This window comes from Pectinophora gossypiella, chromosome 11 (genome assembly GCF_024362695.1).
Source record: "Pectinophora gossypiella chromosome 11, ilPecGoss1.1, whole genome shotgun sequence".
Taxonomy (NCBI): Eukaryota; Metazoa; Arthropoda; class Insecta; order Lepidoptera; family Gelechiidae; genus Pectinophora; species Pectinophora gossypiella.
The window spans coordinates 5,068,698-5,087,041 of NC_065414.1; the positions used below are offsets into that span (position 1 = coordinate 5,068,698).

At 38.4% G+C, this 18,344-nt stretch overlaps 1 protein-coding gene across 2 annotated transcripts in view; it reads left to right on the forward strand.

The window, feature by feature from the left end:
- Window positions 1–18,344, forward strand: part of LOC126370957 (synaptic vesicle glycoprotein 2B-like) — a 50,860-nt gene that overhangs the window by 23,184 nt on the left and 9,332 nt on the right. For both annotated transcript variants that reach the window (XM_050016108.1, XM_050016109.1), the window contains exons 2-7: window positions 5,091–5,221; window positions 5,808–5,867; window positions 10,426–10,521; window positions 11,782–11,915; window positions 16,516–16,706; window positions 17,908–18,056. In XM_050016108.1, the coding sequence (XP_049872065.1) occupies window positions 5,185–5,221; window positions 5,808–5,867; window positions 10,426–10,521; window positions 11,782–11,915; window positions 16,516–16,706; window positions 17,908–18,056 (667 nt within the window). In that variant the 5' untranslated portion in view covers window positions 5,091–5,184. The remainder of the gene's footprint in view (window positions 1–5,090; window positions 5,222–5,807; window positions 5,868–10,425; window positions 10,522–11,781; window positions 11,916–16,515; window positions 16,707–17,907; window positions 18,057–18,344) is intronic.

Sequence of the window (18,344 nt, forward strand, 5' to 3'; positions counted from 1 at the left end):
AAACGTCAAAACACGAAATTACTATGCAATTTGTATGAAAAGCAACCTGACGTCATAGAATGATAAAATGTCGGACTTATAATTACAATTTTCTTAATTTAAATTCATAAATAAATAGAAAAAAGAAACGGTTTTTCGTTAGTTTTAGATCTGTCTTTATTTAGTAACCAGAATTTCATACCTAGAACCTAGTACACGACCCAATTCAAACTCATCACGAACGTTGTAGGTTACGTATCATTTAAAAAAATATATTAACATAGATATTTATGATGGATATGACGAACCGTATGATAACAGTTGGTCAGCCTATCGCCTACAAAATAATAGATCATCATACTAGAAGGGACACAATCCCTCTGTCGGTTGTTACGACATGCTCAAGTTATTACACAAAAACAAAAAATAACCCTTTGCAAGCGATAGTTTTTACATTAAAAAAAGAGTTATTAATTGAACTATTAGTGTAAAATTATTGATTGATTACGTACTATTATTTTCTTGAAATGATGAATTATTTTTTGTTGCGTGATACTATTGGGTAATGAATAATTTATTTGTTCACCTTATCGATCAGTCTATATTGTATTGTGATGTCAAGTAAATCTCGGAAACGCGAGCAAACCCGGCGTTAGTTGTCGCAGGCCTAAACGTAAACCACTTCGGCGCAAGATTACCCATAGGATAGACGTGACAATCTTTAGACAATTTGATATTAGTCTAATATTTAAAATCACCTGCCTACAAAAGACCCCATCACATAACAGCGATTTTTAAAAGATAATGTCATAATAATGTTAGTTTTCACATTGTAATGTTAGTTTTTTTAAAATAGAAACGTCATAATTATCTTATCTTTTATAGAGTTTATTAGGACCTAAGAAACCATCAAAACTAATAAAAAAAAACCATTGTCTCTGTTAGTTAGGTAAGTACTTCTTAAATTCACCTCTTGAAACCCTACGTAGGTGACTTTTTGAGACTCACAACATTTGTCTAAATAACTTTCTGCCCCTTACTGAAAATTCGAGACTGTTGTGTCGTGGCAAGTAGACTGTGTAATTCCAAAATTGAGTGTTCAGGTGATAGTTGTTATGAGAACCATTAGGCTCGTATTTGCTTTGATTGAATATATCTTACTGTGCTTCTGTCCTGCTTATTTCAAGATCTGCACTTTAAAGGACTTTTGGTAAGGACGTATTCTCATTATACTAGTATTTCATAAACATAAATAACTAAAATAAAAAATAACACTAATAATCAAACGAAATAAATAGTTATAATAGCTATGCGTAATTTTATTCACTATGTAAGTATATATAAAACATACATTTTATTGTAGTTTTAAAAATACTAAGCACTTACTTATTAAGTAAATGTTATTTTCTTATAGCTTTAAAATGAAATAAAACATATAAAATTAATGAAAATGGCCTGTTGCATATTTAAAACATCGATATTTTTAATTAAACTGTCACTTATTGAATAAATCTATTGTTTCACTTACACTTGTCACTTATTGAGAAATCGCTTTAAGCGATAAGGCCGCCATTTGCCATGTACTTAGTTAAGAGACTTTTTGTAATTATTTCTTTTTATTTTGGTGCAATAAAGTGTATTTGTATTTGTATTGTTTTATAAATTATATTATCGTAATCGCTTTTTTAATTTACAATGAAGTGTCACTTTTATGGTATTGCAATCGCAATGACTGTTCAGTAATGGACTTAAGATCAACTGACATTAATTTTGTTTTTGAGCGTGTACTTATAAACATATAGGGGGCTAAAAAGCCGACATTTTTAAGCTGGTCATTTAAACAGCAATATTGCTATGTGCATTGCGCACTTGTTTTTATATGCGCAAATGTCAAATAGCCATATTGCTTTTGAGATGAATTATTTCGATGTGGCATTTAACTCCCCTGTTTTAATGATACCCCAACATGATGGGCTGGTCACCTAACAACATACAATCCACCATATCATAAACACATCCATGTTAGAACTTCTAATCAAACTCGGCTGGGTGTTCCAACTAAACAGGTATATTAACCCGTTTACCTAACCTGTAAACGGGTCAATGTACCGTCCGCTTACCTAACCTGAAGATTTGACAGGTTCGGTTTTATACAGAACCGACTGCCTCTCTGACCTTTCAATCCGCAAAGGGAAAACCATATCCCAATACAGGTTAGGTAACATACCTCCGAAAATGCATTTCTCGGGAAAGTGGGGTTCTCACGATGTTTTCCTTGACCACTGAGCACGTGATAATCGTTTATGATCCAAACATGAATTCGAAAACAAATTCGACAATCATTGGTTTAGGCCTGTGCTGGATTCTAACCTGGGACTTTAAAGCGAGAGGCAAGCGTTTTATCAACTGGGCTACCACGGCTCTTATAGGTACCTTATATCATCATCACCAGCCCATTAACGTCCCCACTACTGCGGCACGGGCCTCCCCTATGGATGGATGGACAGGGAGATTGGGCCTTAAACCACCATGCGGGCCTAGTGCGGATTGGTGGTTATTAACGACTGCTAATGCAGCTGGGATCAACGGCTTAACGTGCCTTCCGAAGCACGGAGGAGCTCGAGATGAAAACTGTTTTTTTTTGTGGTCACCCATCCTATGACCGGCCTTTGCGAAAGTTGCTTAACTTCAACAATCTCAGACCGAGCGCGTTAACCGCTGCGCCACCGAGCTCCTCAACGGTACCTTATATATACAGGGTGTTAGTGACATCGTAACGAAAACTTTGAGGGATGATTCAGGCCATGATTCTGAGTTGATATCAAGTGGAATTTTCCGACGCAAAAGTATGGAACGGAAAATAATTTAAATAAGCTCTAAAATTTTCATGACTTCTCCGACAGGAAATTCCACTTGATATCGACTCAGAATCATGGTCTGAATCATCCCCTTCAGTATTCGTTACGATGTCACTAACACCCATACCTACTTGTATGGCTACTGTATGTACTTGTATGGGGTGTAAGTGACATCGTAACGAATACTGAAAGGGGTGATTCAGCTGATTATTCTGAGTTAATAACAAGTGGAATTTTCCATCGCAAAAGTATAGAATTGAAAATAATTAAAAAAAACTAAAAAAATTACATGAATTTTGCGACGGAAAATTCCACTTGATATTAACTCAGAATCATGGTCTGAATCATCCCTTTGAGTATTCGTTACGATGTTACTAACACCCTGTATAATAATATTTTTATTTTTATATTTTAACATTCACCTGCAACAGGCTACTTGCCAACTCCTCGCACGTTTTCAAATATTCTTTTTACGATCGACGTTTAATTTTCCATAATGTTTTCAATGTAAGTGATACACAGATTGATGTATGATGTTCCGAATTTAGACCGTACGCATTCACCATTGGGCTTTTGGCAAACTTTTCATTTTCAAAACACTGAAACATAGTCGTAAAATCGCATTTCGTCGTAAAAAACGTTTTATAATAAAAAAGTACCGCATAAAACAACCAGGTGCAGTTATTGGAGGGGTTTTAAGCATTTTAAAGGGGTTTTATTAACACTTCAAATTGATTGGTTACATAACATATGTACAGTCATGAGCAAGATAATGTACCCACTTTAGGACTCTGTCGCACTAACATATTTGACATTTAGTGAGACTTACAGTTCAATTTTTCAAAAAAGTTACTGTGACATGGTACCAAAGTGTATACATATATTAATGCTCGTGACCGTACGTTGCATGGAAACCAGCCTTTATTTTGTCTTTAGTTATTGATATCACGTGGTTTACAGGATTTGCGCCCGGATAGGCTCGCCTTCTATCACATGGGACTTATACATTGTTAGCGACGAGTGGGTGTGTATACGCTATACACCTCTGTCTACCCCTTTGTGGATACAGGCGTGATGCTATGTTTATTTATACAAGGGATAACTTTATTTTTTCTTTCCGTTGGGCCGTGGTCGGCCGTCCAATGGTATGCCTATAGTACTACCGTGAACATGCTGTATTTTATTATTGCACTTTTACTATAGTGTTTCAACGCAAACTAAAGATATTTTTTTTATATTAAGAAAGGAAAATGCTATCTTAAAAATTAAAGACTTGTTTCGATGTTATGATAAAAATAAATAAAATCGTCATTATATTTCACCTTGTTAACAAACGAGTTTTTGTAATACAAATCGATTAAAAGAAAACTAAACACATATGCATAAAATCGCGCCTGTAAAACCTAACAGGGTCGGCAGAGACACAAGTAATCAAAGACAACTATATATATATATATATATATATATATAATATAAACTCACGCCTATTCTCCACGGGGTAAGCAGAGACTATAGAAGTTCATTTGCTTCGATCCTGACACACTTCTCTTGCTTCCTCCACATTCATCAATCGCTTCAATACACGTGCGCCGGTTCAGAGTAGATCGTACTAAACCTTTTCTAAGGACATCTCTAATGGTTGATACGCAAACAAAACGATGGTGTTGTAAAACTAACTGCGTTTACGTCACCTAACTATCTTCTATCGTGCAATATTTACAGCAATTCTTCTGCGAAATGATCTTCGTTTTACGGTAGACACAGCTGAAGCGGTATTAAATGGATTACTCTAATCTGTTTCCAATTATAGTCAATTAAGCAACATTTACAGATTGATCACAAAGCATTTATACCTAGTGAGGCGGACACACCCTTGAACGCGGATCGATGAACTAATGAATTATGAATAGACAAATGCAAAAATAAAGAATTAATTGAAATTGACTACTCTGGGTGCCATCACACTCGCGGCAGAGTACTGCGGGGCGGAAGGCAAGAGGGAAACCACTTGACACTTGACAGAATTGAGTTGACAGCATATGTCAATCGATTTGCATATGAGCGAGATGCCTATTTTATCCGGTTATTCATTCATTTTAAAATTAACATCTGTCCTTGCCCTTTTCGGCGGATAAGAAAATGACAGGTGTAACTTAAAATAAAATTAGGAGGTACAGGAATCAGGGCCATTATCTACGTATTAAGTGTACATGAATAGAATAGAAAAATAGAATGTGTGTATGATTGTTGCAGACGAGCCGCACGCCGTTGGAAGCTATCCCAAAGCCAGTGAGGGTATATTGAGAGTACGCGACCGCCGCCATACCCCGCAGCCTGCCCGCATAGGATGGTAGAAACTGACCCCGGGCCCAAGAAACCTCACAGTAAGTCTAAACAATCCTTTCCTAGATATTACATGATATAACATAATATATGCTTCTGAAGACACGTAAAGCTGTTGCGTCGGTCCCGATTACTACTAACTGATGTAAGTATGTAGTCGTTACATGAGTCATGTCGCCTATGACGAATAATAAGAATTTATTGTACCGTATTGAAGAATTTTTTTTTTACTGAAACGGACAGTCCATTTCCACGGCGAAGCCACAATAAATAACTCTTAAGTGATAAAAATCTGGACGCAAAAGAACTAGGTCTGTTTTGACCACGGACAACAATCAACCGACTACCGCGACGAGATAAAATGAATAAGTACTTAACAACAAATTTGAAATAGCAATATTGCTTTTCTAAGTTGAATTGCAACAGTGTAGCCTTTTTAGACCCCCCAGGCCACATTGAAGTAATTCATCTTATTTCACCGCAATGGTCTCTTGATTGTTGTCAGTGGTCAAAACAGAACTAGTTCTTTTTAGCATCAACTTGCTTTTTCGCCTCATGCCTTTTGAGGCCCGTGTTTAATTCCTTAAATTATTGCTAACATTACTTATTACTTTCTTTCGCTTCCAGATTGTGATGTAAAAAGGGACCTCCAACTAAACGGACCAGGTTCCAAGATTGCTGAGCTCAGTAAGTTTATGTCCAACAACACCTACTTCCGTATTTTAATTCATACATCACACGTTTATGATCTTATTTATTCTGTGATAGTGATTATAATTCCGTACAAAACTGAAAATGCTGACAGTGCGTATGATTCGGAAGAATCTATACCCATTTCCAGAGGTATTTACTTTCCAACACGTTACTTATTGTATATTCAGATTCAGCCATGTCCTTTGGCGGCTCAATAATAACCTTTGTCAGGGCTTCGAAGGTTGGTCATTGAACTAACAACACGCGAGAGAATATTGGAGATTTGCAAATGACATTTACTTGGCCGGAAGGAAAACATAGCCTAGTTATCTCTTAATAACTTTCGATGCAATTAGCATAACTGGTGGACGGTGTCACCCAAACAAAGCGGAATTAGGTCCGTGCTTATCTTGCGAACGGAAGCAAAACAAACGACCGAGAGACAATAATAAACATAAGCAGTGCTACTACTGGTATAGACAACGATATTGAACTTACGCACACAAACACGCATTAAACGTCATCCCTTAACTATACATGTGTGTGTGTATGACATATCTTCTTTTATAATCGCCAAAGAGTATGTCATTGCAGCGGTCACCTCATCACTTGCTTCAAAGTGGTAGTTGTATACCTACCCATTGAGGGTCACTAAAGAACTATTATTTACAAAAAAATGGGGTTTCTTCCCTATATATTGAAGAAATAGTAGAAACTAGTACAGATGAGAAAAATAATTGTACTAGATAACAACTTAAACGAATGAAGAGAAAATTTGAATCGAAAAAAAAATCTGACTCGAACGGGACTTGAACCCGCACCTCTTGCTAAGCCGGGACGAGCGATTAGTGAGTTTCCCTGAGCACAGGTAAGTGCTATAAAAACAAAAAAAAACATTTAAACAAATGAGATACTATTTACAAAACGTCAAAAAGGTTTATTTATTTGGCGTTTGTATGTGAATACAAAACGTTAACGTCATCAAAAAACATGGTCAATGTCGTGCTAATTGTTACGTAATTCATAATTAAAATTGGTAAATACGAGTAAATCAAAACCAAACATTAGGTTGATCTCTGAACATCTTAAACTAGCTTCTATTTCCAGATTAGTATTTGAAAATGTATCTTTGACTCTATCATCTACCCTTTTCTTGAAACCTAGAGTACATAATAATCAGACCATCCGGTATGCTCTACATTGTACAATCTGCAATATTAATGTCTTGAAAATTTGAAATAATAATCCTCAAAGAGCGCACAGAAGAGATCTTAGTTTATTTAATTTGATTTAAAAAAATACGTCCGATGTAGTTTCGGTCTATTAAGAATATTATAAGAAAAAATAACATAATATGACTTGGCTGTGTGAACTATGTTTCCTTTGCCTGTCCTACTGATAAAATAACTAAAAAATAAATCAATCGTTTCGCGGCTTTCGTCGCATAGGCAGCGGCCTATTTAGCAATGCCTATATTATAACTATGTGTGCGTAAACAGCCGTTGTAATAAAGTTGAAAGGTTACCACACTGCCTATATTTATTATTTAAAATAGCCGAGGTATTAGCACGATCAAGGAGTGAGATACCAGACACATGTTAATTGCTACAGGCTCCTATGTACCTGTGTGTTCCTGTTTTATTGTGCAACCGTATAGCTTGTCTGGCGTGTACCATGTTGAATGTTATGCGTAATTTATCTTGTCAGGGAAATAACGAGGCGTTTTAAATATTTCTTATGTTTCCGTCTTAAGGTATAGATATGTACCTATACTTACTTACACTTTTAAAACTTGATATGGAGGTAAATCAAAGAGCATTTTGTTATTAGAAATATAATCTTATATGAAGGATTTTTAGGAAAACTCACATCATGATCTCCCAAGCGTTATCCCGATTTTCACGGAGTCCGCTTACCTAAGCTGAAGATGCGACTGCCTGTCTGACCTTCCAACCCGCGACGGGAAAACCAGCCCAATATAGATTAGGTCACATAACTCCGAAATACATTTCTCGGGAATGTGGGTTTCCTCGCGATGTTTTCCTTCACCGCTGATCACGTGATAATCATTTATGATCCAAACATGAATTCGAAATCAAAATTCGAAAATCATTGGGTTAGGCTGGGCTTCGAACCTGCGACCTCAAATTGAGAGTGAAGCGTTCTACCAACTGGGCTACCACGGCTCCTTAGGGAAACTCACAAAGAGAGAATTAAATAAAAAATCTGTCTCGGACGCGACTTGAACCCACATCTAGTATCCAGCCTCGTACTTTTTTTTTTGACGTGACTTATTGTAGATTTGCCGCAGATGGCATTAACTACTTGGCCGGACAAATGGGGAGCGCTGAAGGCTCTCACCCGGTACAACGTTTAAGACAACAGGCCTGAGGGTGCCCAGCTGGGCGCGAACCTCGGCTCAGGGCGTCGTCTGAGAAGAAAAATATTTGAAAGAATTAATCGACCCAAGTGGGTCGATAGCGATAAGCGCTGAATGAGGGAAATCGACGACCACGCCGGCGGGGTCGGTATCGGGGAGCCAGCCTCCTACATAAACTCTAAAAGATAGGTATATTAGAGTCTATTCAGCGCTTCCGAATTCTACCCTTGTCAACCACCATTATACCTAGACTTAGGTACAAAAATCCCTACAAACAATTATTTACGCTTCAAATTGTGCACGTGAGGCTGCCGACATTATTTAAATTACCTAATTCTAAAATCATAGACAAACTATCCTATTTTTTTTATAAGCATAGTACTTAAGTGCTATTTGTAGAGCGCTCGTAATTATCTGCTTATACAATGATATCTAATAGAAGATCAAGTACTCAGCGCAATAAAACACTGAGAATCTGGGATATTAAGTAAACTTGTAGTAAAAATAACTAAATAAGGTTTTGATACTATTAAAGAGATGTTATAGGTAAACCCTCAAATTGACCAAAAGTATGCGCCGATTTTCTTTCACAAAACCGATCGATTTCATTTGATTAATTTCAATCCAAGTAAAAATTATACATTGTTTTAAGTTTACGCGGTTATTATCATAATTACCACTCCAATCTCATCAGTCATCCCGTGATCATGGCACTTGCAACAGTGTCGAAATATCGGGAGTCTCATATCGCCATTTTAAACGCGGTAAGAACCCAGAAACAAAATTGATACCTAATGTTTACCTAGATTGAAATTAGCTTGTCTATTGGGTTTTGTTAACAAAAATCACATCCGAATGTGGAACGGGGTATAATGGAAACGATTATATATATATGAATATGTTTCTTTTCCAGTATTTACATCTTCAACTCAAAAACAACCGACCGCCATTTCCCTGTCATTGAGTCGTGTACTAGCTTCAAAATAAATTATAAAAACCTAATTACTAAATAAAGACAGTCCTAAAAGTAACGAAAACCATTTTTTCTATTTAACTGATTAAATTTTAATCTAGAAAACGTAATAACAAGTCCGACATTTTATCGCGTTTTTCTATGACGTTACAGTGTGCTACTTCATACAATTTCGATAGTAATTTCGACGTTCAGTAAAAAGTAACTGATTTGACTAGTTGGAAACTAGCCTCCTCTATTCTCCCACTCACTCTTCGCTGTCTCTTTCACACACCGTTACATTCTGTTTTATTCGGCCTACCATTCCTACACGAATATGATTAAGCAAAAAGGCAGTACTTACGTAATTTCACTACAAGCTGACGGTATAGGCAGTTGTGTTTTTCGTACCCAAGTAATTCATAAATGTAGTCATAATAACTAATCTGGAAATATCTTGCGGTACGTCATTTAATCACGCTATACCAGTTTCGTGGGTGATAGGGTCCAATTCCTACACGTGACATACCTACATATTGTCTTCCCGGGCATGTCGTAAAGTCCGACAGAGGGTTTGTGTTCTTTCTAACATAAGGACAGTCATGAGCAATATAATGTACCCACTTTAGGACTCTGTCGCACTAACACAATTGACATTTAGTGAGACTTTCAGTTCAATATGTCAAAAAAGTTAATGTGACATGGTACCAAAGTGTGTACATATTAATGCTCGTGACCGTACATAAGAGGTTGCGACAAGCTGAAATGATGATAAGATGTGTTCACGTCAAATTAATCATTTACGGTGGTTAGCTGTGTGTAAACAGCGTTATGTTTAGACTGCTACGTACAATATAGCTCTATCTATATGTATAGGTACAAAGACGAGCTAGGGTCTTAATAAGCTACCTACTTGACAACCGGTAAACGTCAAAACGAAAATCTTCCATGGAATTTGTTTGTACTGTCGTGTGACGTCATCAATAAACGTCGTAATAAGTTGTCAAACGTCGTAACTCATTGTTACTTAATTCCTAGTTAAAATTCGATAATATGTCAAAGAAAAATGAGATAAAATTTCTGATCATCATAGACATATACATAATACTTATGTATAATATACGTATACATATTATTTATGTCAATGATATTCAAAAATCACTATGTTTTATGTATAAATGTATATGAACAAATGTAAATGGAATGTCCTTTTTTTCCAGGCGTCGTACCGTCGCTGAAGTCTCCAGTCAAGTCCGATCCGGAAAAGGGGGGAAACTGTGAGAAGGCCGACTTCGAAAAGGCTATCGAATTAACTGGTAAGCATCACGCAACAATGCTATCTGATTTCTTTAGGAAAACCATATTTAAAAGACAATAAAAAGCGCGTAGGAACCGCGGGCGACGCGATAAATGAACCAATGTAATGGTTTAGCTATCGCAACGCGCGCGATATTCGTGCAGCATGCTACGGGAGCTGATCTAACAATTCCCATAGGGATTACTTAATAATAGAATCAGCTACATGCAATCCAGTTGGAAAACAATCGATCAAACGGCGACAAAAAATGACACGAATTAAACCAATAAGTAAACTAAAGCATAGCAGACTTTCCGTCCGCAAAAAGGTCATTTATAATAACATAATTGCTATGTACACTTTTTTGCGTGCTAACCTAGAAACGATCACTGCATTTTATTGCATAATAACAACATAACAAAGGTGAATAATACTTGAAACCGTACACAGGAACTTGTAAATAAATCTGAAATATGATCCGAGGAAACTGTAACGCGAATTTTATGAATGAGTAGCGTGTTGCGTTCCTTAGTGCACTAGTAAACACGCCAGTTATTCGCAGAACATCGTATGATGTCGTGGTTTACAGGGTAGGACTTGGGGCCGCGTGCCTGATGCCTAGCTAGCAGTAACGGCCTCCGTGGTCCAGTGGTTGAGCGTTGGGCTCACGATCCGGAGGTCCCGGGTTCGAATCTCGGTGGGGACATATCACAAGAATCACTTTACAGGCTGATCACCTGATTGTCCAAAAGTAAGATGATCCGTGCTTCGGAAGGCACGTTAAGCCGTTAGTCCCGGTTACTACTTACTGATGTAAGTAAGTAGTCGTTACATGAGCCACGTCAGGGGCCTTTGGCGGCTCAATAATAACCCTGACACTAGGGTTGATGAGGTAGGTAATTCACCTCACAACCCACACGATAGAAGAAGAGATTATCTCTCTATTAAAATAATGCTTAAGCAAATAAGGCAATGGATATCAAGTAGGGACAGCCTCTTTTCGTTTAGCCAAGTCCGCCCCTGCTTACTCACGCCAGTTTGTTTACCGGTGTGTCCCCACGTGTACAGGATATGGAGTTCCCACTACCGGCCAGATAAGTTATGGATAGAGTATCCGATACTTACTAGAGATAGAGGTAACAATGAGATTTGTGAATGGAGTTATTCTCACGCCAGTTTAAACTCAACTTAAACTCAAAAATATTTTTATTCTTGTTACCTAATAACATAATTACAATTTGAATCGTCATTTTCTACATAATATGTTTCCCGTGTACAGGATATGGACGGTTCCACTACCTGCTGCTGGCAGTATGCGGGCTGGTCAGCACCTCCGAGGAGATGGACGTCATCTCCATGTCCTTCATCCTGCCCTCGGCGCAGTGCGACCTAAATCTCACCACACAGACCAAAGTAAGTTCCCAAACTTCATCCACTTCTTTTCGATGGAGGGCTTATATAGTGCGATCTAATGTTATGAATGCGATTAGGTATAGAGATAGTTTCAGACTCAGAGAAGAACATAGGATAGTGCTGCGACTGCCTGTCTGACCTCCCAACCCGCGAAGGGAAAACCAGCCCAATACAGGTTAGGTCACATACCTCCGGAAATGCAAAAAAAAAAACATTCAAAACAATTCATATAAAAAACAATATTTCAATTTGATATTTGCACATATAAAACTAAGTGCGCAATGTCAACAAATATCAAATAACATAATTGCATTTTTAGTTGAATAGGGTATTTGACTGGGTGAAATATAAATTATAAAATGCTAATCTAGAAATAGAAGCCAGTCTAAGATGATCAAAAATCAATCTGAATATTAAAAGTGGACTGTATTGGGAAAATTGCGATATACTAAATTTGGGTAAAAAATTGATACGAAAGTGCAACATACAAAATACGACAATAGACGAGAAAATGCCTTTAAAAGAGAAAGACTCACCTAGATGACCTGCTGTGACATACGCAGGCTCGAGAACCAACAGCCAGGGAGGCTCCTGCAGTACCTTCAGCTCGCCGACTTACCTCAGATTACCGAGTTACCTATAACTGTGGCAAAACACTCGAGCGATGGATTGTCTTCCCAATCTAAAGGCACTGTTGCACTAGGAATATTTTCGGCAATTACGACAATGATTCGAAAGATTCAAAAATTATTCGAGGGTCACACGTCTGACCTCTATAACGACACGAAAGCGAGAGGGGTAGAGAGACGTTCCAAAACTAAATTTTCAAAAAGTTATTTTTTTTTTAAAGTTATGTTTGTGATGTTGCCAGGCGAAATATAGTACAATTCTGAACACAATCAAATTTTACTTATCGACTTATTTCCGAATTTTAATAATGAATTAAGTAAAAATAAGTACCACGTTTGGCAGTTTTTATTGATGACGTCACAGGACAGTATTTCCATACAAACTCTAAAGAAAACTTTCGTTTTGACGTTTTATTATTAAGTATCTCATTTGACTAGGTTGTCAAGTAGCCTATTGCTTCAATGTGACCTTTTTAGAACCCCCTATGATCTACCAAAGAAAGTGTACAAAGTCAGTTGTTATATGAACACATCCTACAAACTATAGATAGTTATGTTTTATAACCAACTACTAATTTCGATCAACGACATTTGAAAGGATTAACACGGTCATTCGAGCCAAGTTCGTAATTTAGAGGAATGGCATTGAATAACATACTTAGTGGCCCCGATTCCTGCCGACACCGCCTAATTTTAATTTAAGTTATATCCGTCATTTTCATATCCGTCGAAAAGGAAAGGGGCGGATGATTCACAGCTCTTAATTTTAGGAAGAATGAGTCAATGAATGAATAACCCGGGCGAATCAAAAGGTACGTCGCTGGTATGCAATCCGTTTGACGTGCTGTCTACTTAACTGTGTCGGGTTATTGACGGATGTAAAATTTTTAGACGGTTGGTTTAGATTTGTGCTTAAAATTGACGTGTGTTCCATAAATTTTATGCTTGTCGATTACCCGTCCCTTTCCTTTTCGGCGGATAAGAAAATGACAGATATAACTTAAAATAAAATTAGATGGTATTTACAGGAATTAGCACCAGTACCTGCCTCATCATCATCTTCAGCCCATTAACGTCCCCACTGCTGAGGCACGGGCCTTCCCTATGGATGGGTAGGGAGATCGGGCCTTAAACCATCACGCGGGCCCAGTGCGGATTGATGGTTATTAACGACTGCTAATGCAGCCAGGACCAACGGCTTAACGTGCCTTCCGAAGCACGGAGGAGCTCGAAATGAAAACTTTTTTTTTTGTGGTCACCCATCCAATGACCGGCCTTTGCGAAAGTTGCTTTACTTCAACAATCGCAGACCGAGCGCGTTAACCGCTGCGCCACCGAGCTCCTCCAGTACCTGCCTAATGATAATGCAAAACTAATTGTTAGTGCTCAAGTCACCTACTTACGTCGTAAATTCACGCCCGTAGTTCGCATTGAAACAAGAGGAAGAGAAGTAGTTAATTATTATCATTTTTAATTTAAAACGTAAACATTTTGTATAAGAATATCTACACTCCACCCCCCTCTATCCTTGCCCCTACCTCCTCCTCCCCCTCTCTCTTGCTCTACCTCTGTTTACCCCTTTAGGGATACAGGCGTGATGCAATGTTTATGTAATATCTACTCTTGTTATTGAGAGCTACAAGCAGAGCTACGAAAAGAAATTCAACAACACTATTCAAACTAACAGCTACGGTTTTCAGGTTTACTTGCAAATATTTAAACGTATAATAGAAAAACCATGATGTCATGTGATTTTTCACACTGCAAAAATTGGAATTTCGGACATTATGCGCATTGAATAGGTAGGTAATTTTAGCTAGGACATTATTAAAGCCAACACTCGCATTTAGTATATAAATAGGAGCGTCAGCGGAGTAATTTGGGTTGCCATTCATATAGGTAAAATTTTCCTAATCTGTCGTCTTTTTTACTGACAAAATAGCGTTTGGACTTGAACACCATTTTGCCATATTGTAGAGCACTCGTAATAAGTCACTTGATTATTTCGATAACGGCCTCTGTGGTCCAGTGGTTGAGCGTTGGGCTCACGAGTCTCGAGTTTCGAATCCCGGTGGGGACATATCACAGAAATCACTTTGTGAACCCTAGTTTCGTTAGGACATTACGAGCTAATCACCTCATTGTCCAAAAGTAAGATGATCCGTGCTTCGGAAGGTACGTTAAGCCGTTGGTCCCGGTTACTACTTACTGATGTAAGTGGGTATTCGTTACATGAGCCATGTCATGGGCCTTTGGCGGCTCAATAATAACCCTGACACCAGGGTTGCTGAGATTGGTAATCCACCTCACAACCCACACATGATAGAAGATTTCAATAATTTTACTAAATGACACGGAAAATGAAAGGAGTCAAATTTTTTGTGAAGAAATTCTTGGACTTCGCCGAGACAACAGCTTATATACATCCCAGTCTCACTGTGGGGAACAGGACTCAACTCAATTAACCAGAGGGGGGACCGACCATACTTCACCACGCTGCTTCACTACACGTTGGTGGAGATGTTTGGACCTATAACCGTTATCTACAGCTTAACGTGCCTTCCGAAGTTTACTATTATTATTTTACGGCCATTAATGTGAGGAAGGTTAATAGGCGGAAGGCAAGAGGGAAACCACTACCCTAAAAAGTATCATGGAGAATGCTACACAGACAAGAGCGCGGCACTTAAATTAGTGATGATGAATGTGAGGTCAGGCTAACAGCAGTCCTAGTAGCAGGAATAATCAAATCATTATAGGACTCTTCAGGTCATAAAGAAATTGAGATTTTGCCTCCCTGCGTCACAGTGATTCATAGATAAGTGTCGACACGTAAATTGAACGATTGAGTCTCAAACGATGACGTTATAATACAAATTGGAGTCATGCGTTTGTAAAATAAGCTATAGGTACGGTTTGACTGATCATATCCTTAAAACCGGTAAATCGCTTCAGCATAAAGTCACGTGAGTGCGAATTAGAATGCCGGTACCAAACTTGCACTGATGAGTTAATCTTCTTCTTCTATCGTGTGGGTTGTGTGGTGGAGTACCACAACCTCATCCACCCTGGTGTCAGGGTTATTATTGAGCCGCCAAAGGCCCCTGACATGGCTCATGTAACGACTACATACTTACATCAGTAAGTAATAACTGGGACCAACAGCTTAACGTGCCTTCCGAAGCACGGATCATCTTACTTACGGATAATCTGGTGATCAGCCAGAGTGTCTTAACCAAACTAGGGACCACAAAGTCATTTTTGTGATATGTCCCCACCGGGAATCGAACCCGGGACCTCCGGATCGTGAGGCCAACGCTCAACCACTGGACCACGGAGGTCGATGAGTTATTAATTTACCTTAAATGCTGATTTCACTTAGTTTTATCGACCATTATAGACGGCGATACGGCTCACTACGTTGATCTAACAAAAAGCTCGGTGAGGCGAGGTTACTTAGTTCTTGTAATGAATGTACGTGTCACTACCCCAATTGGAATATAGTCGATAGCTAATGTTATGTGTTTGTCTAATAAGTGGTATGACCGATGTGCACTAGTAAGTAAAACCATCATCATCTCCCTAGCATTAGGCCGGTCACATACATTCGGAATTCCGTTTCGGAATTTCGATTCGAAATATCGATTCGTAATATCGAACGCATTAAATCCATACAACATCTATGAATCAACCACATACTTACAGTTTTTTCCGTTCGAAATTTAATCTGATTGGGAATTCCGTATGATGGCCTATGCCTGCCATTGCATTCCGAACGGAAATAAACGTATGTGTGTGATATATTAACGGAATCCCGAAACAGTATTTCGAATCGAAATTCCGAAACGGAATTCCGAATGTATGTGACCGGCCTTATGCCGTTCCTCACAGGGTCCGCTTCTACCTACTACCTAAGTAAAACCGAGAGACGGAATAAAATAACTAAAATCTAACTTACCTGCTTGTTCCAGGGATGGCTGAACAGTATAATCTTCATCGGCATGATGGTGGGCGCGTACGCGTGGGGCTCGGTGGCCGACTCCCTGGGCCGCAAGCGGGTCCTCATCGCCATCTCCATCATCAACGCTCTTGCCATCGTCGCCTCCTCCTTCAGCCAGAACTACGAGCTCTTCATGCTGTTCCGATTTATCAACGGCGCTGCGTGAGTACACACATTATTATTTAAAAAAAATCGTTGTTTTCAATGTAGGGTCATCAGAGAAATAACTTGATTATAGTTTAGTTAGCTGAAATAATAATCTACCGCCACTTCAGAACGTGGTATGCCTGAGAAGTTGCAAAAACGCCTCCTATCGTGGGACCAGTGTAGCGTTCTTCCCAAAAGATATGGCATATTACTTATTGACAAGAAATAAAAACCACAACGATAGTAACAGAAAGCTCGATGAGGTGTGGGTACATAGTTCATCTTGATATGTACCTCTGACTACCCCACTTAGGAAGTCGTGAGCTTATTTTTTATTTGCCTTCTTCACAAAACGCTCCACCAACTTTAAGGCTTATTGTATCCGTGACAACTATAAACTGGTTCCATCTTGGTACTTGATGACGTAGGGTTTGTTATTTCGGTATCACACTATCCTCACATATCCACACATAATATCAGGATAGGTATTAAATATCAATAAAATAAATCAACCCGCAGCCACTCTTCATATTTATTCCAAGACATACAATCATGTCTGCTACGTAAAGCGAATGCTAAGAATTTTGACTTTCTTAAGACGTCAAAGGTGACGTTTATATTATAACAAGTGATAGTCACAAGTCGTTAGACTGTATGGTATTATTATAATGGAAGTAAAATAAAAAATGAAATTACCTTATTAGTTACTTTCCCGATGCGAGACGTTTCGGTCGCGCTGCTGCGACCGTGGTCACGGTACGACTGAGCCGTGTTAACTTGTTACAGTGTGAAGATGTAAAACTACCCTCACTTCGCTATTATTTGTCGGAAGTCGACACACCCCACTCACTGTCCACAGATATGTCCGAAGATAATGCCTTTTATAGGAGAATACAAATATTACTTACTAACTTTCTGAAATCACGAGATCTCGCGATTTGTATTATTATATAAATATTACAATACAAAAACTCTTTCTTGCACTTAAATCACATTAAAAATACATCAGTATTATAATTAAATTGCTAAGGTAGCAATCACTTCCAGGCAACCAACCAACCAACCTTTTTTTACTAAATATCTATAAAAAAAAGATTTTATCACTGATCTTTTTTATATAACCATAACATATAACCAAAATCTTATAATACGAATCATCAGACTAACTTAAACTGCTTGAATGTTACCCTAGATAAGCAAGGAATCTATGTTCCAGGTTGGGCGGTTCAGGTCCGGTAATCTGGTCGTACTTCGCCGAGTTCCAGCCGAAGAAGAAGCGCGGCGCCATGTTGAGTTTCATGGCCGCCTTCTGGACGCTCGGCAACTTGTTCGTCGCTGGACTCGCCTGGGTCATCATACCTAGTGGTTGGTTCTCATTACATACGTAAATGCTGGTTGGAAACAAGAGAAGTGTGTCAGGATCGAAGCAAATGGAATTCCATAATCTCTCATGCTTACACCGGGAAATAGGCGTGAGTTTTTGTATGTACTTACGTAAATGCTTCTATGCTGGACAGGAAGCGTACAAACAGAACACATTCAACTACCTAAGTCTTGCCGAGGTTGTCGTAAAAACAGAGAGGGACATTGGCGGTGGGCTGATCACCTATCACCATACGGTTCGTCATATCCATCATAGGACTTCGTATTAAA